Here is a 25283-nt window from a genome sequence, read left to right as displayed (position 1 = left end):
TTGAAACAAATCGGTCTACGGAAAACTCCCTAAAATCACGATTATAAATGGCGGATTTTCCCAACATTGGAAAAAATGTTTATACCACATACAATTTATTTTTTTTATGCAAATCTTTCGAGAAATTGACTTGGGACCACCACCGATATTTATTGGGTGGTATTTTAAAAGGGAACGCGTTTTTAGCCGCCATCTTGGATACGCCTTATTGGATATAATACAAAATTTTAAATGTAATGATAATATTGTGACACATCATTATAAACTATATTTTCACGCTCATTTAAATGCCGAAATCCGTTTTTAAATACCTTTTAAAGATATATTCAAACGAAAGCTCCCCCCTTTACATTTCTTATGGACGTTTCGTACTTTGAAAGATTTTTAAGATTATTTTTCTTATATTCGTGGTTTTTGGGGGTTTTTCATGGACCGATTTTTGGCAACTCTGCACACCCAACACTACAAAATAAAACCATAAAACATTGTCTTGCAATCTTTTTAACGATCCCTGTGTTTATTTTCATAGTTTGCTTGGACTAAAATAAAATAAACTATTTTTACCGTTTCTATGTGAAAATTTCGTTTGATATCCTGGCAAAATTTTCGGTTGTTTAAATGTATTTTCAATCTATATATAAGATACTTAATTATTTTAAACAAAGAGTATAAGTGTTACTGCTTACATTACAAGGGAAAGCGTTTTTTTTTTTTTTTATAATAAATCATTAGTTCTGTTTGCACAGATAACCTTTCGGATAAAGGGATTTGTAATACAAAGAAATAATAGTGAAAATAGTGTGCTGACCAGTCAAATCGTTATGTATACTGACTTCCTCAGTCCACACCAGCTTACGCAGGACAAGTCTATTAAGGACTGAGCCTATTGACAGTCTGTGTCGCAGTCCTTAGGTTTGATCCTGGGCTGATCCTTCGGTCGGTCTGAGGACTTCATTAGAGGACTTTGAACAGATCAGAGGTCATTAAAGATGGAGTGTCCTGTGACATGTGGCCTGGTGCATCTAAATACCTCTCCTTGTGGACAAAATACCTTAAGTTGGGTTTTTGAAGGTAATATTAGAAAACCCATTGAAACTATTTGATTAAGAACTTCGATTAACTTTATCATATTTTTAGGATTCGACCAATTGGTTTGTATTGCGACTTGATTATTGTTTGGTAAAATTATTTTGATACAAAAGTATCGACAACAATCTTTATGGGGTTTATTATATTTGAAACTCCAAGACTTATCGTATTATGTTTTACCTCTTAGGTTTGTAAAAAAAACTGTCAATGCTTTCGGAATATAATAAATACTTCCTGTATTTTTATTTTAAAGATTAAAAAAATAGAATACTTTTGGGAAATAATTTCAAATATGTATGGTTATACATAATATATCAGCTTTATCGTTTCCAACCATCGGATCCAAAAATGAAAGATTGATATTTGGGTCACATTTAGGTTTGTGCCTAAAGATTATTCTAATAAAATTGAATACAAATATTGGAAGATTACAGAAACGATTCAAGACAAATTTTGGAGATTCCAGGATTGTTTTTTTACAAATGTAATATATTCATATAATATCACAACCTCATCAACGATAGTCTAACTGGACAACATCAATTTATAAAGAAGTTGTTTAACCTTTACAATTATTTGTAATCGTTATCTAAACAATTTAAAAAAAATTACAAAATATTACGACGATTAAATCTTTAAATTGTACCTAGCTGAATAAAAATACTTAATATTTGCACAAACAAAAACAGTATGTAAGCTTTACATAATATGTAAGCTTTAAATCGCATTAAAATTGATATAAAATCGATTAAAACGAAATTTTCCAATCAGGTAAATCACAAAATCCTTTTACATCGGATTCAAATGTTAAAACACTTTAGTGGGATCTGTTTCGCATCAGAAGTCACCGCAAATCAGAGCAAGGCGGCTGAGTTCGAACGACCGCAAGAGTGACAGAGTCTTATCACTCTGATCACTTATCACTGAAGGGACGCCTGATCGATTCTTTGAGTCGCTCACAGGAGGGATGAGTTGATCCTATCAAAGAACTGCCTAATGAACTGATTCACCGCTTTGTTCACTACACATCCTGCTTCTGTGAGTTAATTGGCCCCTATTAAATGAGTATAAGGCCAATCCATTGGTTTAACTTGTTTTCTTAGAACATTTAAAACAAATAATACGTAATATTTGTTCGGATGTGTCTTATAGATTTTTGTGGACGGATTTCTCCAAACCAAGGAAAGGTTTCGCCTTTTAGCCAATTGATTTCGGTACCTCGATGTTTTCCAATACGTTATAATAATAATTTTTATAAATAAAAAATTTAAGTTTATAAATTTAGTTTTAATTTTTTTTTCAGAAATTATAATGTTCACTAGCAGAGCACCCGTCCTTCGCACGGGATTGGCGTATTATTATTGCAGTTGTACTCGTGCTTTGTGTTTGCAATAGGAGAGGACACGGTTTGAGAAAATTTGGTTCTTTTAATTTACGGCATGTTATAGTACATCTACCATAGCCATAATGTTCAACCACTGCAACTAAACAATAAAAAGGGAGATCCTCATTTTTAAAAGTTTTGTTTTGCTAGTTGGTCCAATTAGATGCTGTCATAAATGCAAAATAAATTAATCGTGCTGCACCCTGTTGGTAAACTTTATAACTTTTTAATGCTATTTAATATCATAGAACCAACTTGTGAAAGAGCTGACAAAAATATTTTATTCCTTTTAAATATAAGAATACTTATAAGGTTAACACGGAAAACTCCAGAGCCACTGGGGCGGAGCCCGATAGGATTTTTGGGATATGAATAGGGAATGTTCGAGCTATCATCACAGCAAATTTCAGCCCAGTATTTCCCGTTTACTTGTTACAAACATCCATCCATACATCTAAACTTTTCACTTATAATATTAGTAGGATTATTATTGCAATAATTTGTATAGTTTATGTTGCTATAAACAAACACCTATTTAAAGATAATACTTGCAAGCCACTTGGTTTATTTTCAATAAAGTGGTTAAAACGTTCAGAATTTCATAAGGATCTTAAAAAATGAAACAACAATTAAGATTTTAAGTTTTAAGGGACGATACATTTTGTTACGCAAGAACGTGAAAATAAATTATTTGGGCTACGGTAAAAAGAACAGGTTTGATTTCCTAAATGTTCCTAAAGTTTTCCCTTGTAGCAATTTTAATCAAAAAAAGTTCCTCTCAAGTTCACATCTGGACCACAACTAATTCACCTTATGCCATTGAATTCTCATTTGTTCCTAGACAAAGTGTTACATTTATCTTCTCGACCTTGTTATTTATTTCTTTCAAAAGCAATATCTGTAAGAAACCTAATGATAGGACCGTGTGCGCGCGTGCGTGTGCGATATCACGACATCGCCGACCAATGAGAAGACGTGAGACCGACTCAATGAAGCAGAGAGGAAAAGAGCGGAGTGTAAGGGGGGCGGGGGAGATCGCCCATGAAATTATGACAGGAGGCGGCGGCGGTCGGGGGCAGGGGGGCGGGGGGGCGACCACGATGGTTAACAGAGACCAGTCCGTATCCCGCTAGCGTCGAGAGAGGCTGTGATCGTGCGTGTGTGAGTCACATGTCGTACACGCGGCAACAAGTGTCAACCGAACACGTGGCTGAGTCGTAGCTTCATTCTGATACTTTGGTACTTTTAGAACTCTTTTGTAGTTTTGAAGCGTCTAGGACACTCGCGATGTCAACAGTGTCGCGGAAGTGCTAGGGGTGGAAGGACAAGGTTCGGATGCCCGAGGGTGGGCGAGTGGATCAATGCATCTGCCGGGGATCATGACTTCCGACCCATCTGGAGGCCACGGGTACCAAGGGGGCAAGAAACGGGTGGGTCGCCGAGGAGATGCCCAGGGGGAGGCGTGCGCGGGAGACGAACTGTGGTGGACTGAGAGAGTGTTGTGCGAGATACAAGCGGAGCACCCCGGAGAGCTGGTGAGGACGGGGAGTCCGTACTTCATGTGCTCGGCTCTACCCTCCCACTGGCGATCCAACAAGACGCTGCCCGTGGCCTTCAAGGTGGTGGCTCTAGGAGACGTGGTGGACGGCACGCTGGTGACGGTCCGCGCCGGGAACGACGAGAACTACTGCGCCGAACTGAGGAACTGCACCGCCGTCATGAAGGGACAAGTCGCCAAGTTCAACGATCTCAGATTTGTGGGGAGAAGTGGAAGAGGTAAGAATTTATACCTAAAAGTTCTCAAACAAATAATTGCAAAAAATGGACTTTTAATCGCTCTTGGTCAACTTTGAAGTAATAAAACATTCATTGTCATTTGATCCGTGAAGAGTTCGATTTTGTAGGACACATTTAAATACTAACAATGAACTTTCCTTGGAGCTAATAGTATACAATAGTATAGTATGAGACTCACAAGTTAAATTGCAAGAAAAATCACATTTATAAACTATTTTTAAGCTTTAACAAAGTACTTTTCTACCATAGCGGGGAAATATCCCTGAGATGATTTGTAATACAGTGTTATCATAACTCCGGAGTATTAGCCCGTTGTTTTATCATAGTCCAGGCGAAGAAGACAAAACATTACCAAATAGAGGAAAATATTCATGTATAAGCCAAATTTGGTACAGGAGTAGGGGAAGGGTCCCTAAACAACATACGAAAAGTACCCACCGGTGGCCCCCACCACCCCGGAGCTAAGGGGGCTAGGGGGCTCTAAAGGTCAATTTTTAGGTTTATCTAAATAACTCGAAAACCATAAACTTTTTGTATACAATACTAAACTATTAAATCAAAGAAGATTACATTTTCTACAAGAAAAGTACATGATGTAACTATTTCGGTTCAACAATTTACAAGATACAATAAAATAATAAATATCTTTTTCAAATACTCCTCTTATAAGAAATACATGTAAATTTGTATGAATAATAAATTCTAAACGTGGCATAGCCTATCCAGCCAAGGATATAACCGTTATTCTTTAACTTGACAACATTTCCTGCAATTTGACACTTTAGTCATAAAACTTTGTCCAAAATTAAGACTTTAGTGAGCTTACAAAAACCGTATTATTTGTAATATTTTCTTGAATTACAACTTTTTTGGGCACTCGCCCTTTTTCCGATTCAAAACTTGTAATAAATAAGTAGCCTAATACCAATTAGCTACGCCTACAAATTCTTAAACTTGTACGAACTTCTTGATAGTAGGCATTTTTGTTAAATGTACAATTAACTCGCGATTGTTACGGTTTAGCTAATTAACCGTAATTACCTAACTGACTTCAGTTGGTTATGTATACTTTATAGACTAATAGACTTTTTAATTGGGTTAGTTGAAAGCCTACATCTTACTTGAGTAATCTGTTCCATAAAGTTAAATTCTATTTTTGGCGGCATTAGTTTTTTAAGACAATCTTTAAAACGGTTAGAGCGTCAATCGAACGACAGCGGCAGATATAGACACTGTTTATCGTAGGGATGAGCTAACATTGTGTGAACAAAAAAGGAGAAAGAACGCAAAAACAGAAGGCTCATAATAATCCATAGAGTGCACTGGTAAAAGTCTAATTCTATTTATAAAGATTATGTTTGGTTTTAAAATGCAAATTATTTGCATACAGAAACAACAAACACCTTGTTTTTAAGTATCAAAAGGAGGTGAAAACAATTCAACTGCAACAACGAGGGAACTTTGCGGGGCCCAGATTTTTTGGGTAAAGTAATTATTGTCAAGGAGCATATTGATAATTCTGTACTTTGCGTATCAATTCCCCAATCCATTAACCCTATTTCAAAAACAAATTCTCGTTATTATTTTATAGCAGTAACACAAATAACAGAAGAATTGTATTCATGTATAATATCATTATTACTGGTACTTCCTAAAAAAAATATATTTGAATATACTTATCAATCTTTAAAAACATAAAAATGTGTTGTCTGGCTACAGAATTATAACTAGAACACAAAAATTACAGGCATTCTTTTCTACTATATTACCAGTTTAAGACTAGATTTAAAGCTTATTGACCACACTTTAACATAAGTTCCGGTTTAAAATTAAACTTTATTTACAAAACCCTGTTCTAAAACTGAAACTCCCATATCTAACTTATGTACAATAGATATCTTGCTCTTAATGCAGCGTTGATTATAATGTTATTTATCAATCCATTAACTAAAATTTATTTGCTGTACATTTATAATTAGTGTTACTTAAAAGAAATATATATAAAATGTAAATTCATTTTTGAAAATATTGATTGCTATTGTATTAATCTATTACGAGAGTTTGTCCCGTGGTCGAAAACTCGACCAAAAATATCTAGTGGTCAGTCTTCAATATTTTCACCCCACGCTGTAAATAAACATGTGATTGGAATTTCTTCCATTTATTTAGATTTTCTGTTTATATTTCATTGTTATTTCGTCACCGACATGACAACCCATAAGGCCCATGTTATTTTTTTAAATTTTAAATTCATTTTTTGCACAGTTTTTATTAGCATATTTTAATTTATAAAGGGATTCTTTACACCTACAGGAAAATATGTTTCCAACAGTATGCGTAGATTTTCCCTAGGATGCACAGGAGCTGAGAAAAAAGGTTAAAGAAACATGCTTGCCTATTAATATATATATATTATTGTAAGATGTTATTTTTGTTTTCTCAAAATGCAAAAATTTAAATAGTGCAAGTGTTAATGTCACTTTTCTTTAGCATTAAAAACATTTTTACTTTATTTACGCGGTTTCGCTTAGCTTTAAATTTAGTTCTTGTTTAAGTTTCATAGTTAATGAATAACTATTATTTCAGTATTTACAATAGGCTTAATACTACGGTATACTGATCTTTCTACATAAAAAAACTAACATAATCATAAACAATTCTCTCCAAAAGAAAATAAGCATTTAATAAAAAATTACTACTTTTTAATGCAATAAGAATTCTGAATACATCAAAACTTACTAATTCCGTAAAAAGGATTTACAAAACTATGCCAATAATTAGTACTATTTGAATAAGCATTTTTGTATTGCAAAAAATCCCTAAAAATTCCCTTATTGCCTTTTAACTTTAAAATACACTACTGAACAAAAGGGGTTTTGAAGAATTTCAAGGCAAAATTGCAAGACAACATTTTAGAGTTTGATTTGCGTGTGTGTTCGGTCTAGATATCAAAATATAATCTACGGCCTTCAAATGAAAACAACTGAGTAGTTTGCATATAGTATTGAATAACAATGTATTTATGAGGGCAATAAAACTGTATAAAACTAAAACAATATAATGTTGACGAATATTCCATCTTACCAGAAATCATTGAGAATTCCGTCATATTCCCTTGCAACTACTGCAACAAAGTTAAAGCCACCTTTGAATTACTGTTTAGAGTCGTGTTACCTATAAAAACACCAGATTACACTTATCCACATTAAAAAAAATCTTATTTTTATATTTTTATAGATATTTAAACCCTATTGCTTCGTGCATTCCATCCCTACCATTCATATTTACCTTATACTGAAATTCGTTAATCTTAGTTATATTTCGATTAAAATAATACTACTTACTTAGTGCACGATTTAAATTTTAATCCCAAATGAATTAATTATCTATATGCATTTTTATAGGTCTATACAAACTTCTCATTTAAAAATGTGATCAACATACCTTGCATTAATAAATGTATATTTACCCTCCGAAGTGTGCAATTCCAACCTAAGCGGAGTTAATCTAGTGTATTTTTATAAGATGTAATATTCGGCTAGCTGATGATTACATCATAGTTAACGAATAACATGGATAGAATGAATGAATTAATTAATAATATCAGTACATAGAAACCACAATATTGAAACAACCGATTGACTAAACAGATTCCAAAACAGGTTAAGCTCAGATTTATTAATTTACTTTTATGGTGGTGGCAACACTAGTTTTTACTGATTTATTTTTTTTTACAAGAATTAACATGTGTTAACACACACCGTGCGGCGCGGCGGCGGCGGTGGACGTATCGTTGTGATAGTGTGAGTGATAAGAATATTTCTCTAGGGAACTTTTTATTGTCCTTGGGTTATGATAAAGCCTCAAGGTCACTGAGCTACCTCGAAACTTTTCTTCTAATAATTACGTAGACTATTTTGACAAGTTTGTAAGTTCAATTTTATGACAATAATACTCTAATTTTAAGGCAACCTGTCAGTTTTAGAAAGAAAACAAATTAATAAAACTATTACTATTGCAATAGGGATTATTTTGCTCCTCTCCCTGTTTTCCTGTATTTATTTCTAAATAGGTATTAATGTTTTTATTTAATTTTAATGTGAAAAACAAATTTTCTACGAGAAAAATCTGGGAAAAGTTAAAAAAATGTTAATTAAAGAACTGACATGAGAAAACACTACTCCAATGACTAGGTAAAAAAAAAAAAAAAAAAAAAAAAAAAAACACGTGCTAGTATAGTAAGAAGTGTTAAAAAATATAATAAAGGTCTAACATTCAAAAACTGTTAATGATTAATTAACCACAATGTTTATTTCAGGTGAAAATAGTTAATTATTTACAAATCCGGTTATTTAGGCTGGGTTTGGTTAGGTTAAGTTAGACTAGAACTGACATAGCTTTAAATTAGTCTGTGTATTGTTACAAGTAGATTTTATTGTAAAAGTTATTAGTATTAATGATGATGTATTTTTTGTGTGGAGGTAAATTATTAAGGAGAAATAAATAACGTATATAAACATAAATACAAATATGTAATTTTAATATTCGATTACCATGGTATCAATAAAAGCCGGATACTTCTTCCAAATTGTAACAAATCGAGAAAAACATAAAATTATATGAGTTTTGCGCGTAAAAAGATTTTAAAATAGTCTGAAGGTACTTTCGAATACTTACGAATAGGTACTTTCTGTAGCAAATCTCTAACGAGGACTACATAATTAATTAAATATATAGAACATACAATAAATATAATAAATAATAATAATAATAATAAATTTATTAAGCTCTTTAAATTATTAGTAAAGTTAATAAATTCATCCCCAATACGAGAGAAAATTTTTCACAAATAATATGTTGTTATTTGTAAGTCCAGGCCAACCAAAAGATTTTGACACTAGAGTGCCCATATTTTATTGCTTCTTTTTCAGGATATAGTACATATGAACTCGTAAAACATACAAGCACAACATAAACTAGACAAGATTTAAGCAGGTGATCGAACGAGTGGTCCTCTTTAGTGATTGTATTCAGAACTAGCGATGAGAACTGAACTAGTGATCGCAACATTTCGGCGCAAACCCACTGTTCTGCGACGGTTCCGCCACAAGGAGAACTTGACTTACCCGAAAATCGTCGACTTCACTCAAGGTCTTCCGCTTTTTGTTAATGGATCACTAAACTGTCAGTCACGCTTCGAATATAGTTATTTCTGTTTCCAAATCTAACAAATTGTACTACAATGCTTATAGTAAAATATAAAACAAGAAGAATCGTTTACAAGCGTTCAAAACCTGAACAGTTAGAGTTAGCACACCTGAAGATGATGCCAATTCGGAGTTGAGACCATAGGTGCTAAAAGAGAGTTGCCCCATTCTGAACTTTTGGAAAAGTTAGAATAAATTCTTGAACAATTTCCTGGTGTTACTAATAGGGGTTTGACGTGTAGTTTACTATTAGGTATAGCCTAGCTCAAATTAAGCCACTTTTCTTACATATTCATTAACAAATCGGAAGAATATTTACAAAACTGTTTCATTCGGCTAGGTTCTTATAGCCCAGGCAAATTAGGGCAAAAGAGAGCTATTGGGGGAAAGCTAGAAATCGTTTTAATCTGCTCCGGAGATCCTAAAAAAGTAAAAAATGAGTCTGAGACGGATTCTTAAGTGAACTAAGTGTATGGAATACAAAAAACTAGGCCAATTTTGGCCATTTTTTATTTTGTCGCTCAAAAAAAAAAAAAAAAACAGTGCATCCCACAAAAACGCGTTTGTGTACTTTTTCTAAAGATCATTACATTCCACGTCAGATGACGTTAAAATCATTAAAATCGGTTCTGTCGTTCTGCTACAACAGATCGTCAAAGTTCAGTAATTTTAAAATTCTCCTTGTCATCCTATTCTTTATGATTATAGCGTGTTCCACCAAATGGCAGTGTATGTTGATACACTGTGTTTGAGTTATAAACAAAAAACTAAAAAAATAGCAAAATCGGGCTAATTTTTTCCCCTTCCATACACTTTGCTCACTTCAGAATCTGTCGCAAACTCATTTTTTACTTATTTAGGATCTCTAGAGCAGATTAAAACGATTTCTAGCTTTTCCCCAATTTTTAGGAGCTATAAGCCTAATTTTCCTGGACTATTAATGATGTAAAATATTTAATTTTCAAATTTCCATTGGTTTTAAACTTTGTCTAGGGATAACTGGGACGAGATTAAGCTTAAGTTTAAGTTTTGAACGTGTCATATTTTTTTACTTTCCTCTCAAATATGTTTAACTTTGACATTTTGATAATCACTTGTGGTCTTAGCAATATCGCGGATCGATGTTAGATTACGTGAGTATCAAGATAAATAATCGGGAAAGTTCGTAAATATCGTATAATATTTATCATTACATTCACCCCTACAAATCTTCAAAGAGTTCCTACTATAACCTATACCGGTATCAGATGTTTTCTGAATAAATCCTATAATATCATACGCACATTAACGTAATGGACGTTGGACAAAATTGTCTTCGTAAATCTTGCCTAGTTAAAGTAATGCATCATATTTATCATATATTTTCAAACTGTTTAGCCACATTGAATGCAGTCAATAAATTAAAAAAAAATAAATCTATTCAAAATGGTATTTTTTCAAATCCCTCGTCAAATGTTGCAACAAATTTATCCAAGGAAGCTCATTATTTTGTTTTGCATAGCTTGCTAGGATTTCCTATCACGTGTTTATAAGAGAAACCTGAATGAGGTAACCTGATACCTAGGGAGGGTATCAGTCGTCAGTGGGCCGGACAACCGGACAACCGAGGCAACAGGGCAACCGAGGACGAGACAACAAGACAACTGATATCAGGACGAGGAGACGAGGCAATGGTGTTCACACTGTCTCTGTGTTGTGAACCAGTGTAACTTTACAAGTGAACATTCGGGCACAAAATCAAGACAGCAAGACAACTACAAACAATCGAATATAATGGAATGGAATGAAGAAGATTTCAATTGAATGAAAAGTAACGCATTGAATTGGATGAATGTGGAATTAAGCTGTACGGATGATTAAGGAAGAGCCTGATCAGTTTTAAACTCAATGAATCAGTGTTTTTCACTTCTTCTAAGAAGGAAAAATCTGAAACCATAAGCTATTTTGGTGGTTTTACATTGCCATCCTTGTCTTCTGTGTGGTTTGCATGGTTATTGTCATCTTCCTTAATGTAGAATGGATGAAATTTTTTTAAGGGGTCCGTTGCTTCTTAAATCATGCATATTTTCACGTTCACGTGCTACTTTGGCCTATGTGACGAAGTGAAATGATTAAACCAATATATCGTTTAACAACAATTTGGATTGGTAGCCTATGTATAATTGAAAATAACTAAAAATGAATCCAAATCCACAACACATTGTTGTCTTGGATACAAAATCCGTCGCTCCAATGAGCCACCGACTCACCAAATTGGAAGTAGGTAAACGAAACAGGAAAAATACCAATCAGGAACCAATCAGGAAGTATAACAGACAACCGATGTTCTTAGAAATAAATACAACCAATTAGGTCAACGTATTCCTAATTCATAGACAGTTTAGCAAGGCAATACGCTTAAGGCAATCTCAACTCTCAGAAGAACCGATTTCCAAACTTTTTCTTCCACAAATAAACCTAAGAGGCATTTTGTAGGTCATTTTTTACACTACTCACTCCCACATGTGTCACAGTCGCGTGGCAATGATGAGGCAACGCAAGCTGCGGACCAGTTTTTGATTCCTCCGGAAGCTTGGAGTTTCGTTTGGTTTTTGCCAGTGAGTCAGTGAGTCAGTGCGGAAGTTTGACGGTCACATCTGGGAGACACTCGTAGTAGATACAAGACAATTACTCTGGCGCCGTTGAGATTCTGTGACCGTTACATGGCGGAGTCTGGCTGTGCGGATCATGGGGCTGTCATGGGGTTTATATATTCACTGAAATGGCTTTGAGTTTATTAACTAATTTTGCAGTACGTAGTGCATGGAGTTCTAAAAGGAATAAGTGGTACAAATTTTAGTTTTTTAGTAATCAAAAATATGTAATGCACGTAAGCCATTAAGCTACTATAGTGTATTTATTACAGTCCAATTTCACAACACAGAATTAAGAATTGGAAAACATATAAGATTATTGAATTTAATTTGCATGCAAAAAGGGGTAAACTTATTTCTCACAGTATGAATGGAATGGTTGTTGCTACAAAATATGATATTACATTGCAAATAATTTGACCAAAAAGATATTGCATTTCACTTTCATCTATCGACTACAAGGGCGGAATAAAATAGTGTCTCGCTCGTTTTCCTATTTACACAGTAGCCTGTACAAGCTATCAACTGATTTAAAACGTTTAATAACTGACCGTAGCAACCTTGCAATTTAAATACAGGTGATAAACGTTTGTCCACAGTTTTAAACCAACAACACAAATATGACAACAATTAAGCATAAACATCAACTAAGCATAACGGGTTTAAAACCACAACAATGATTAAACAATTTGTTCATTAGATTGATTCCTTTAAAAGACAGCTTAACAATTTAAAGCAGTTTTATCGTGATTGTTACAACAATGTTCGTGTTTTGGAATTGGTAAGTTAAATAACTTGCGCAATATATATGCACTTTTAAAAGAAAAATTAAAATGGGAAAAAAATTCAAAATTCAAAAATGTCAATAGAATGTATTTTTAAATTAATGGATTGCTATTTTGAATGGCATTGGCGCTTTCTATACGAGAAAATGCGAGTTGGATACTGTAATACCAAAATTAATAACAAAAGTAATTTGTACTGTTTGTAAAATATCCATTTGTTTATTAAATCACTTCCATTCATTATTTCCACAAACACATCTTGACACTTAGTCACCAACGTGTTAACTTACGCATCAGACACTGTTGGCCTTGACATCAACAATGACTCACAAGCCACACAGCTGTTGATGTCTGCCGGACAGAGGTAAACTAGACACGGATCTTTGGACTCTCATTAAATAAACAATTTTAGCAAAAAAACTAGTATGGCTTGTGTTCATTTCCGTCTAGCTTCGACTATTGTGATCAGCAAAAATCCCATTGACATTGTCAAAGTTGTAGATGAAAACGAACGTAGTCAAATTGAGTGCGGTAGTGTAGATTACCAAATCTTCTGAATAAGAAATGTTTTAGCCACGACAAAATTTTAATTGCTGGTCAATTAGCATATTTTATCAATGGTCAATTATCATAGTACTACCATTGTGTAGTACTAACACAATTGACTATACTACTAACAATTATCGCAGTATCGCGATATCCTAGTATCGCAATTGACTATTGGATACTGAAGATATTGTATTGATAGTCAAAGGTACTACATTGAAAAGAGGGAGTAATATTTTTTTGATCTGGAGATTATTGCAGCTGACTTATAATAATTTCTGAGTGTACAACTGGTTATAGTTCTATAAAAATATGTATGGTTAAAGCTATATTCATTGGTCCTAACAATACTCCGAGGGGAAACCCAAGCTTCTCTAACTTTCTTTTTATTAATATTCTACTCCTGGAACGGTTGTAATTTTCACCGACAAAAGAACGTGATCAAAATTTCAATGGTGATGGAAGCCCCAATGATTACTCACCTTGACTACATTGCTAATATTTACGTTGAGTATTTAATTGTATAAGCTTTAGTGGAATAAGTTTTTTATCACTCCGTGCCGAAAGTACTTTCTTCGATAACATCTGTTATCAAAGAAAGTAGTCTTTTCCCAAGCTCTAATTTAAAGCGAGGGAAAAACGATCAGCAGATTTTCCCTCTCGATTAGTTCTCCATTTACCCACTACGCGTGCTAGTGTTTTGTTACGGTTTATTTTAATGATCGAAATCAGCTGTTTTCATTGTTGCACAATCTAAATGAATACAGAAACAGGCATTAGTTTTTTTTGCTGTGTTTTAGCATAGTGCATGTTTGAAATTGCTCAAAATGTGACTAAAATGCCTGATGATTTGACGGAAACAGCTTCAGAAATAATTTATTACCAACCATCATAGAAACTACGGGAAAGAGATGAAGAGGAATAAGAACGTTTACAAACTGGTGCAAATAATTACAAACTGTTAAGTCAATTATAGGTGACGAAGAAGTTATTAATATATTAATCTAAACAAATCTATAATCGTTAAAATGGTCCTCGGCTTCACCTCGTACGTGAAAATAGCTCTCGCACCGGAAAATTCCACTTTTGGTCCTAGTAATGTAATATTCTATTCCATTACAGAAACATACCGTTATAGAGACCTATTTTTTCCATTTGTAGTTAGATTGATAAACAGATTATCCATTGCGTAGCTAAAAAACATTGCTGATCTCCGGGTTTTGATCCTTGACCTCCAGGAAGTTCTGCGCTCCAACCTAAGTAGGCCCTACCTAAGTCCCATATACCTAAGTTTTAAACAATTTTTAGGCGTGCTTTTGACACACAGTCATCTCATAGTTACAAAGACTCTTGGTGTCATAACTAGTTTAATACACTAATTTTTCTATGGATTCTTCATTAATTGCACTTTTAGGAAATAAAAACTCCGTCGTGTGCATGACTCTAATGCCACAATCGAGTGGTCACATGACTCTGTCGCTATGTAGCCCGTCACATCAGTGCAGCTCGGCTACATGTGCATTCTGCAATCACAACATTCTGATGGTGGCGTGATTTGGGCAATTTCCGCCTTCACACGCACGGCGACCAACTCTGCTCGCGACATTAAAACCTAAACCAAACCTCTCCACTGCCTAACTATACCAATTAGAAATATCGTTAAAGTTATAGTTTTTTCCGTGTTTGTCTTCAGTCCAACTTAAAATATTTAGTTATACAGGAAAAACTGTTTATTCCATACTCCGCGGAGCTGGTAATTTTTTAGGCGGGATGAAAAATTCCAGCTAAAGTCGAAAAACATCTGCTGTAAATCTTATTCATTTTTAAACTGGTGTTAAAGAATAAAATAGTTCTGATTAAAGAATATAGTGTACTTTTATATCATACTCTAAATTATTTATGTTTATCATTGTGTAACATGTTTTATTTCAGAACAAAATACCCCTCGGTCGTTTTTAGGCTAATTAAATGTATAGATATTTCTGCAATTTGAATTTATTATTTCGTTCTGTAATGTTATTCGATACATCTTATTTCCACGCAAGAAACACAGACCAAAAAATAGTTGCGTACACCAGTAACAACGGTTTGATCATGAACGATAGACGCAAATTTGGGAGCTGATTTATAAGGATACCCAAAATACAGCACTTTCCTTTTGTAAAATATGATGCTTAAGAATGGTACAGTAAGTAAAAAACATATGGTGAACCACACGAGCCGAAAGGATCTTTTCTACTCTCGCTCATTTTCCAACTTTAAATTCGTTTCGGTTGCTTTGCTCGTGTCGATAAGAGTCACTTGGTGTTGAGATAGTTTAGTGTTGACATTTACTTACATTTGATTTGTTAATCTCCTGTTGACATTGGTTTTATTAGGAATCGGATGAGAATTGTGTGGATTTGATTTTGTGGTTTGTGTTTTGATTCATCTAGTTGTGTGCATTTTTATGCGTTTTAATAGAGTTTAATTTTCTTTATAAACCAAGTAAACTATTTCTAATGCAACCTTGTTTGTGTGTTTCGCATACTTTAAACTGTTGCATTACATTATTATGTGGTTTAGTTAGAATAATTACAGTATTATTTTAACATGATAGTTCATTTTTTATATAGGTATTTCTAAACATGTATAAGTGCATTTATATGCTAATACTTTTGGGAATGTCGTTTAAGAATTAATTTGGCATTTTACATCACACTAAAAATAATGCCCTAAATAAAATATAAACTTAAAACAACTTTATTCATCGAAAAATAACTTTTTGGTCAACCTTTATGACTGTTGGTTGAAGGTTTTACTGACATATTTGACTGTTTTTTCGGCGTTCTATTGATTCTATTAAAGTACAATCAAGCGAAAGGCTCTACATACTGGTATAAGATTAAATACTTCTTGATCGATTAATTTCCATCTTATGTTTGCAAATAAGTTTGCTTATTGATTTGAATTACTGTATATTGATCACTTTAAACTCATCTCATAAAAACAAAATCAAGCATTGTGCTACAACACATACCCATTTGCGTATATGAGGTGATTATATAATTTGATTTCGTTTAATTCCACTTCTAGGATATTCGAATGGGTAATATAAAAGCAATTTTGCATTGTGCATTAATAAATGCAATTTTATGTTAAAACTTTAACTCATAATGACCCAAGAAATCCATCAAAATCCTCTAATCTACCAACATCTACAAAATTGTGAATTTCTTCAAATTTTAAACTGAAATTTTGTATATTTTCCCATTTGAGTTTGATGTTTCAATTTAGAGGCTCGGTAAAGTGAGATTCGTAATTCACACAGCAGTTGCCCGCATCAAACTAATAAGAAAATTATATACAAGAGATGGATAAAAAAGTGTAATGCTACATTTAAAAACATCCCAATATTTGCACTAAACTGTCCACATCCATATTGCCCCAATATGAATGACGAACAAAAACTCACAATCGATCACGTGATAGTTCATCCCCTAACACAGCATCCTCCGGGGTGCATCCGCCGGGGGGGGGGGAGGGGGGGAGATGCATCCATGCATATTTCACCCCGCGACCGCAGGCTGCCGTAGTTTCGGTATATTTTGCAATCGTTCGCGACCACGAAATATTTATGTGCTCCGGGTGAGCAGATTGCATTTGTCCTATTTATCAGTTCAGATCGCCATCGAATCTCGGTGCGGCGTTTGTATTATGGAACACCCTGCATATCCACAACTAGAGTAGTGGGCAGCGGCCGACCGCGGGGCGAAATTAGTTTCGGCTTAGGTATTTAGTCAGTGGGTCAAATTTGGCTTTTGAATGTAGTTTGAAAGACTTTAGTGCAGCTGAAATCTTTGAAACTATTATAGTATGATTATTATTTTAATTTTTTTCTCTATTCCAGCCGCATTCTTGTTAGGAAGAATCACAAACGTTTCCAAGCGAAATCAGTCCAAAAGCCTAAGAATTTTGGACATATTCTGGTGAATTGAACTAGTACCCCTCACACAAACGTTCAATGCGGTTTTAGCGCTTTGTAATAAGTGATGCTAAGTAAAGTAGCATTTGAATTTGAGTTTGTTTTGTTCAAGGATTGATTTCTTCCACATTACAAGCTCAAGATTAAGTACTAGTAAAACAAAATCTTTTCTTTCTTAATTTAGAGAAAGTTTCTTTACAGTTTCGGAGCGTCGAAGAATTTTTAGATTCCATTAACTTTTCATCAACTAACCGTTAAGATATTAGGTATATTTGATTCACAGTATTTCAAATGTCAATCCAACTATAAAATTTCAGTCATCGGCTTAAGAGTGTTTTTTTTTAGAAGGATTTTTCCGGAAGGAAGGTAGTACTCTTTTGGCAGGAGACGGGTCATTACAATTTCGGAACGCCATATATTCCTTAATCTTCCTCAATATTTAGCTAACTAATGGTTAAAAGATCATGCATCACAATAATTGTGAAAAATATAAATTTGAGTTTTCTCTTACGGTTCCACAACACCAACGAATCCTCAAATAAAAGCAAATTCGTAGACTTGATTATTAACATGCGTTTGTTATTTCGAGGTCCATATTTGCACCAAAAATAATACAGTACATACAAAAAGTCTTAAATTTAAATTTTTTTAAATATGACTAGTTATGAGTTTGTTGAAGGCTTATATCACCACAGCCCTTCTCCAGTTACACCCTCGACTCCCCCTTGTGACAAGATCGCTCCCAAACCAGTCCACTTCCTCTTACCAACTGGATGGTCAAGATCAAAACACTGCCTAATACTTTGTCTTTCCTTATAACCTCGGTCACGTCATTCCTTTAGTATTATTAATAGTTCGCTTTACAAAATAAATTTAGATTTTCTTCACAAAAAAATGTCGAAACTCCTACACGCAGATTAACAAAAACTTACTGCAATTTCGTAAATATATAATTTCGTAGGTATACCTAAAATTAAACCTTAAATTTTATACAAATTATAGAATTAGATTATTGATTATAATTATCATTATGCGCACCTACGCGCGTATTTTAACCCACATTTGCGTGAAGGATGAGTGTAGAATTTTGTGAGATGATCTGTGTAGCTTTGTTACTGACTAAGATCAGTCGATTCAGTTAAGGTTTCCCTGATAGCGTATAAAATCTTGTGCTATATTATATTATTTAACTGCACTTTATATTTTGCGGTAAAGTTACACATTCAATGAAATGTTTGGAGGATTACCTAGTCATGGATAAGGTTGTCTTAGGAATATTTAACTACTTTAACTTATTTTCACGATATATGTATAAACGTGAGTGTCGAGGTGAGTTAGTATTAAGATTCTTGGGTAGTTTATGGATATTTTCTTGTATTTTTTTCTGGGTATTGACAATTTTTGTTTCATTTCAGGGAAGAGCTTCAGCATCACGATCACAATATCCTGCAACCCTCCCCAAGTCGCCACCTACAACAAAGCCATCAAGGTCACCGTGGACGGACCCCGGGAACCTAGGTCCAAGACCAGTGAGTAACTTAGACATGCAAGTTTATAAGTACGGGTTCTCTGGATGCTGAGCCAACAACTGATTTTATAGTTAAATTACATACAAGTTAGGGAAAGCAAATAGTCGACGAAGTTCATGACCATTTTACTCAAATTTCATTCTATTGTGTCACTCGCGGCTATTAGAACAGAAACGGTATCGATCATAAATATTATAAAATTGTATCACTGACTTGAAAGTAAACATGCTTGTATTTATATTTATATCAAACTGTCAAAAAAACTGGCAAGCCATTTTTAATTAGTATATACTTGGGCTAGTGACGTCATTTAAGATACATACGGTTTCTGTTCTAATATCTACACATCCGTTACACTAATGGTTGCAAAGTCTATGGGACGAATACAAGCAATAAAAGTAGGTCAATGTCATGATCATAAGTGACCATAACATGTCATAAATGTTTGGATAAAATAAATACGCTAAGCCTAAAAACCTGTAGTTATTGACGACCCTTTTGAATTTCCTTTTCCAAAACAATCATGTAAAATTGTCAAATCCAGTTTAGAATTTTATTTGGCAATACTTTTGTTAGTTACTTGACCAAATGTAATAAGCAGAAGGACCCGAAACTACTTAACCTCGGCATCCGTATGACCGGCGCTACTAGGACTGGAAGTAGTTCGTGTGAACATGATCCCTTCTCTCCGACCAAATTACGTCTTCAATTTAGTGAAAGGTGTTCAACTGAGATGCCGCTTATTGAGACCAAATTGTCCCATTGGCGACAGCTTTCTTCCACTCTTATGTAAATTTACTTGGAGGATTCAGAAATTGCGGAGAAATCACACAGTAAGTCCTGTTTCTGTCCAAGTGACGTGGAATGAAAAGTCATATTCAATAGGAAAAGTTTGGGTTTAATGGCCCTTTCTCATAGTTAACATATGTTTTCAGTATCGGGTGGTCCATAATAACCGCTAAAATTTTGTTTTGTGGCAGTTCAGCTAATTTATGGTGATTTTTGCGTTGAATGGTTCTTTAATTTATAAAACTTTTCGTAATTGTAAGTCGTCAAACTATTCAACTTTTCTAATGTTTAAGTGGCAAAAAATTAATAATGTGTGAATTCTATCCAATGTTTGTTTTGCGGGTGAGAAGTAATAAATAAAAGAATGACGTGCAAAATAACAATTACAGTGTATTAACAATTCCAAAAAATTAATTCATTAATTTTAGTTGTATTCATATTTCTTTGAGGTTTAAATTAACTTTAATTGTTATTTGACAGAGCGTTGTTTTATTTATTACTTAGCACCCACAAAACAAACATTGCATAGTTTTAACTTACACTTGTTATTTTTTATGACACCTTAGAAAAGTAGAATACTTTAAACAATTTATAAGTACAAACAATGCTATTAATTAAGAAAAACTTTGACGCAAAAATCATCTCTCTGAACCCATGAATTAGCTGAGCTGTCACAAAACAAAATATTAGCATTATTCTGGACAACACTGTACAATAACTTACAGTAACTTACTGTTGTATGACATGTCCACTGGACATTGCCCAGGCAGAACTTAAAATCTAATCAACCATAGTTCTAGCCAGCTGATTCGTTTTTAATGCAGATCTTTAACTAATAACATTAAAAAAATATTAAGCCTAAACGGATATACATACGTATATGTTACAGTAGTGCTCTAATTTGGACAGTTATTCATAGTATTATAATCATTATAATTTATTTATAAAGTTATGGGTGTTAAGTCTAGGAAGTACTGTATAAAATGCAATAGTCAAAAAGTTTACAAGAAGATATTTCAGGATTCTTTTCTTTCAATAATCCCGATAACATATCTTATTATTTTGTTATGTAGTTTTTCTGATGTCTTGTAGTAGTTGATAAACTTACTGCCAATTTCTGAATTATTTTTACAAAAAAAGTGTTACAATGTCCGGGTTAGGTAAAAACTGACCTTTTTATTGTAAATAATAATGTGCGTTAATTTTCTGATTAATCCAACAAAAACCTAAAGTTTTAATTGTTTTCTGAGTTATTGGCTGCCATAGAATGATTTACCTACTTACTTTTATACTGTACTTTACAATTTAAATTCCGATAGTCTGCACCTCTTTTAAACCATCTGGGTTGGAAAAAGCTACAACTAAAGCCGGGTTTACACTATGTAGCAAAAACTGCTATATAACTTTTGCTATATAACATTGTTATATAACTTTTGCTATATAACATTGCTATATAACTTTTACGATACAAAAAAGTTACAGACAATTTTGTGATTCCGGTGCCCGTGCTATATGTTATATGTAGCACAACCTCATTTACATTATGTATCGAAAATGTCGAGCCGAAGAGACATTGTTCGAGGCAGCTATCACGGTGATCGGAAGTCAGAAGCGGAAGCGATCCATAATTAAAACGCGAAATAAGACGATAGTAGATTCAAAAATGTTTTACGTATGACCACAACGCCGGTTGTCCACGGAACAGTTCAATTAAAGTTTATAATAGCATCCCGATCCCACGCACTGTCGCTTTACAGTCTTTCCATTGTAAACAAAGATCCCCGAGCAAAAACGTCCGTACACAGGAGGCTACAACTGTGAACTTTTGTGAACTGTTGACACTAAATGCTACATATAGCAGATGCTAGACGAAAAATATTTGTATAACATTGCTACATATAGCAATGTTAGATGTAGCATGCATTTCTTTTGATCTTTACCGACTCCCGATGGATAGCACAATTTTTGCTATATATAGCAGAATCTGCTACATATAGCAGTGTTATATAGCACTTTTGAAAAGTGACTCTTTCTACTTCTAGCAAATGTTATATAACATTGCTAGATGTTACACAAATCTGCTATATAGCAGGTTTTGCTACATAGTGTAAACCCGGCTTTACTGTACTTAACCTAGAATATTGTATGATGTCTCCAAAGAAAAAATCATTACAATCGCGAGGAAATATCAATAGCTTCTCCTATAACAATAAACACACACACACACACACACACATCAACAAATCACATTTATATACTTAAAACTAATTTCTTGAAATCAAATTGTAGTGAATAAAAATTCGACAAACCAATATTTTTTTCTTTTTTTTTCCTAGGACGCTAGGCACGAGCCCGGAATTGTTTTTCACATTACTTCAGGCTAGACCTAGGGGTTGCGGCATTATCACATGGATAAAATCCATTGGTGATATGGCGGGATTTGAACCCGGGACCTCTGGAACCGAAGTCCCGCGCCCTAACCACTAGAACAGCTCGCTCGCCCCTCCAAACCAATATTAGCATATTTTGTAGCCAACAGTAATAGCAATACTAACCATGCATAACATGATTTCTTTCATACTATAACTATAATTTAGGGCAGTCATAACTAATAGCAGTATTTGAGTGACAAAAAGGCGGGTAGCACGCCTAAACACGCTATTACCCCAGTTGTGGGGTGGGTGCGTGTGGATACAATAGCGCCACGTTGGGCGGTTGTACAAATTGGTATTCTAATTTAATAATGAGCCTAAACAGGCACATTAGGGATAACATGCGAGCTTGTCCGACATATGTAGCCCACCTTGCTTCCGCCGCGAAACGAATATGATAGGTTGTCAAAGAATCGACCACACTGAGAGCGATTATCGATACTATTCAGCGATATCGATATAATGTTAAGTAAATCCGTAATAACCAGTACTATCGATATTATTTAGTGCTGTTCTATAATATTTGGTAATATCGATTAGTGTTAGTTCATACTATTCAGCATTATTAAACCCTATTCCCTATTCAGAAATGTCTATACTATTTAACGATAATCGATAATATCAAGCGATATCAATCTATTTAGCAATATCATTAATATTTGGCTATATTGGTTAACAAAAATTGGTTTGACCTCTTTGCATGACCAAACAGGCTTTCAGATTTTTCAAAAGTTTGGGAAACTCTGGGACTTCCTTAGGAAGGCTCTAGCTAATTTCTCTTTTGATATAGACCTGAAGATCTGTTTATGTGGTTAAGTTGTCAAGATAGTTTTCTTATCGTTCAAAGGATGTGTGTGAACAATCACTACACTTTGACTTACATTTTACAACTAAGCTAGCCGTTAAGAGTCTAATTATTTGTAAATTGTACCCCAATAAACTAGACAAATGTATTCGAATATTTCATAACGTACACTCAAATTAACTGTTATTTACAAATTATTTATGTAGGCCTAATATATAAGTTTTTCTTATAAATATTTTTAATCAGCATTACTATTACTTTCAACAGTGGACTTCAACAGTTACAAACCTGTCTACTACCTGTACTTACTGAAAGAGCCACATTTCGCATGGTAAACATTTAAAAGATAAATACGTTTATGGTTAGGAATACAGTTAGTAAATAACAAACAAACCGTTGCAGGTATTACCATTATATATGGTAATTAATTACCACTAAACCACCTACACCACTGACCACCTGATTTACTCGTAGAAAAGTTACATAAATAGCATCATATTCTTCTCAATGGCATCCCACTGTGCTGTTTAGAGTGCATTAGGTTTGTAATAGGTAGTATAACCTAATACTGACTGTTATACCACATTGGATTGCACAGGGCAGAGTATGTGCAAGTGATTAGTATAATTATTGTACATATTCAAATGTCCTTTTGGTAAATTTAATTTTTTGAATTTTTTTTATACATCTTCTATGTTGGGTGTTCTTCATTTTGTGTTACATTTTACTTTAGAATTAATTTTATTAATTTAACTTTCAATGAAAATAGTAAAACATTGTTTTTATATCTAAACTACCCATTTCATGCATACATGAACCGTAGGACAAATAATATTTTTACGCAAAATAGCTACTGTATCCTTTATATCACGTATGAGGATTATTAAGTAAGGAGTACATTTATTTAATTTGATCAATATCCTTTTATAGCATCATCTCATTAAATAAACCATTTGTTCTCTTTGATTGGATAATGTTAGTAGTGTGATAGAAATCTGCACTATAAAATTAACTTAATTAATCCTATGGTTTGTCGTGGAGTAAATACCATAAGTATGAACTTCCTCATCACCTGAAAAAAAATCCCTATTAATGTTTTATGGATATGTGGACTACCAGCTTAAGGTGGCCTTAGGAGAATGTGTTATCAAAATGTTATAATCCATTATTTAATTGAGAGATGAAAAATATCCTTTGTAATCTTATGCGGTCGTTTTTTTTGGAACAGACATCCCACTCTAATCTAGAACGACGAATCGAAAGGTTTACTCGTGACCTATATAACCTATATATTAAGAGGCAAGCATGTTTCTTTAAAACCTTTTTTTCTCAGCTCGTGTGCATCGCAGGGATTATGTACCCAAACTGATAGATATATATTTGCCTGCAGATGTGCAAAATCCCTTTAATAATTAAAATAGACAAAAATAAACGCAAGTGAATTTTAAAAACTTTAAAAAGTTACATGGGCCTTATGGATTGCCGTTGGTGACAAAATAACAACGATATATGAACAGAAACTCAAAACATATGGAAGAAATGCCTATCACATGTCTTATTTACAGCGTGGGGTGAGAATAGAGAAGTCTGTACATTACACATTTTTGGTCGAGTTTTTGACCAGTGGACGACCTCTAGTTACTGTTATCCATTCAAAAAATCTTAACCAGAAAGATCAAATTATTTTTCTTTCATAAAAAGGTCGACCTAAAGCGTAATGTGGGCTCCGAGTTACCAGGTGTTACAAAACATTATTAACAGTTATCACTTAGATCATTTTTGTACTTGAGGAAATGATTTCTTATATAGGCCTATGCGTCAACTAAATTATATTTGATATGCACAAGGAATTGCGTTTTATTCTAAATAATATTTTACTCATCAATAAATTAAAATTACTAATTAATTGTATTTTTATTTATTTGCATTTTTTACCTTCCCAACAAATACCCATAACAGGGAGTATCATTAACCGCCTTACAGTCTCTCATATTTACATCAAATGAGTTTGGCCAAATTAACAAGGGTGGGTCTGTTAGGGTCGTTCGTTTTCAAATCCGATTGTTCATGTCGTATTTAAGCCCTCTCAGATTAATGGACCGCCCTTTGGGCTCAACTAAACAGATTTTTGGACAAGCCATTAATATAGAAGGGAGTGAATAAACTCCACGGAAACTCCTGTTGATGATGTTTGTGAGATGAACAACACTGGGATGTGTGAGTTATGGGTTAATGATTGGGTCTAGTAATATAGTTGCCGTATTGATGAGTATTATTTGCAAAAAAGAAAAATAATCCAGGGTCGAAATAAGTGTTCACATCA

At 33.8% G+C, this 25283-nt stretch overlaps 1 protein-coding gene across 1 annotated transcript; it reads left to right on the top strand.

Moving 5' to 3' along the window:
* Positions 1 to 3712: 3712 nt before the first annotated feature.
* On the top strand, positions 3713 to 18942 carry LOC128990277 (runt-related transcription factor 1-like). Its single transcript, XM_054412597.1, has 2 exons — positions 3713 to 4249; positions 18821 to 18942. The coding sequence occupies exons 1-2, from the start codon at positions 3835 to 3837 to the stop codon at positions 18940 to 18942; spliced, it is 537 nt and encodes a 178-aa protein (XP_054268572.1). The 5' UTR covers positions 3713 to 3834.
* Positions 18943 to 25283: the final 6341 nt, after the last annotated feature.

The sequence above is a fragment of the Macrosteles quadrilineatus genome, unplaced genomic scaffold (genome assembly GCF_028750875.1).
Source record: "Macrosteles quadrilineatus isolate MER2022 unplaced genomic scaffold, UCM_ALF_1.0 Scaffold_3__2_contigs__length_128488019, whole genome shotgun sequence".
NCBI lineage: Eukaryota > Metazoa > Arthropoda > Insecta > Hemiptera > Cicadellidae > Macrosteles > Macrosteles quadrilineatus.
The sequence above is the reverse complement of the archived record's forward strand: the minus strand, read 5'-3'. Positions and strand labels throughout refer to the sequence as shown.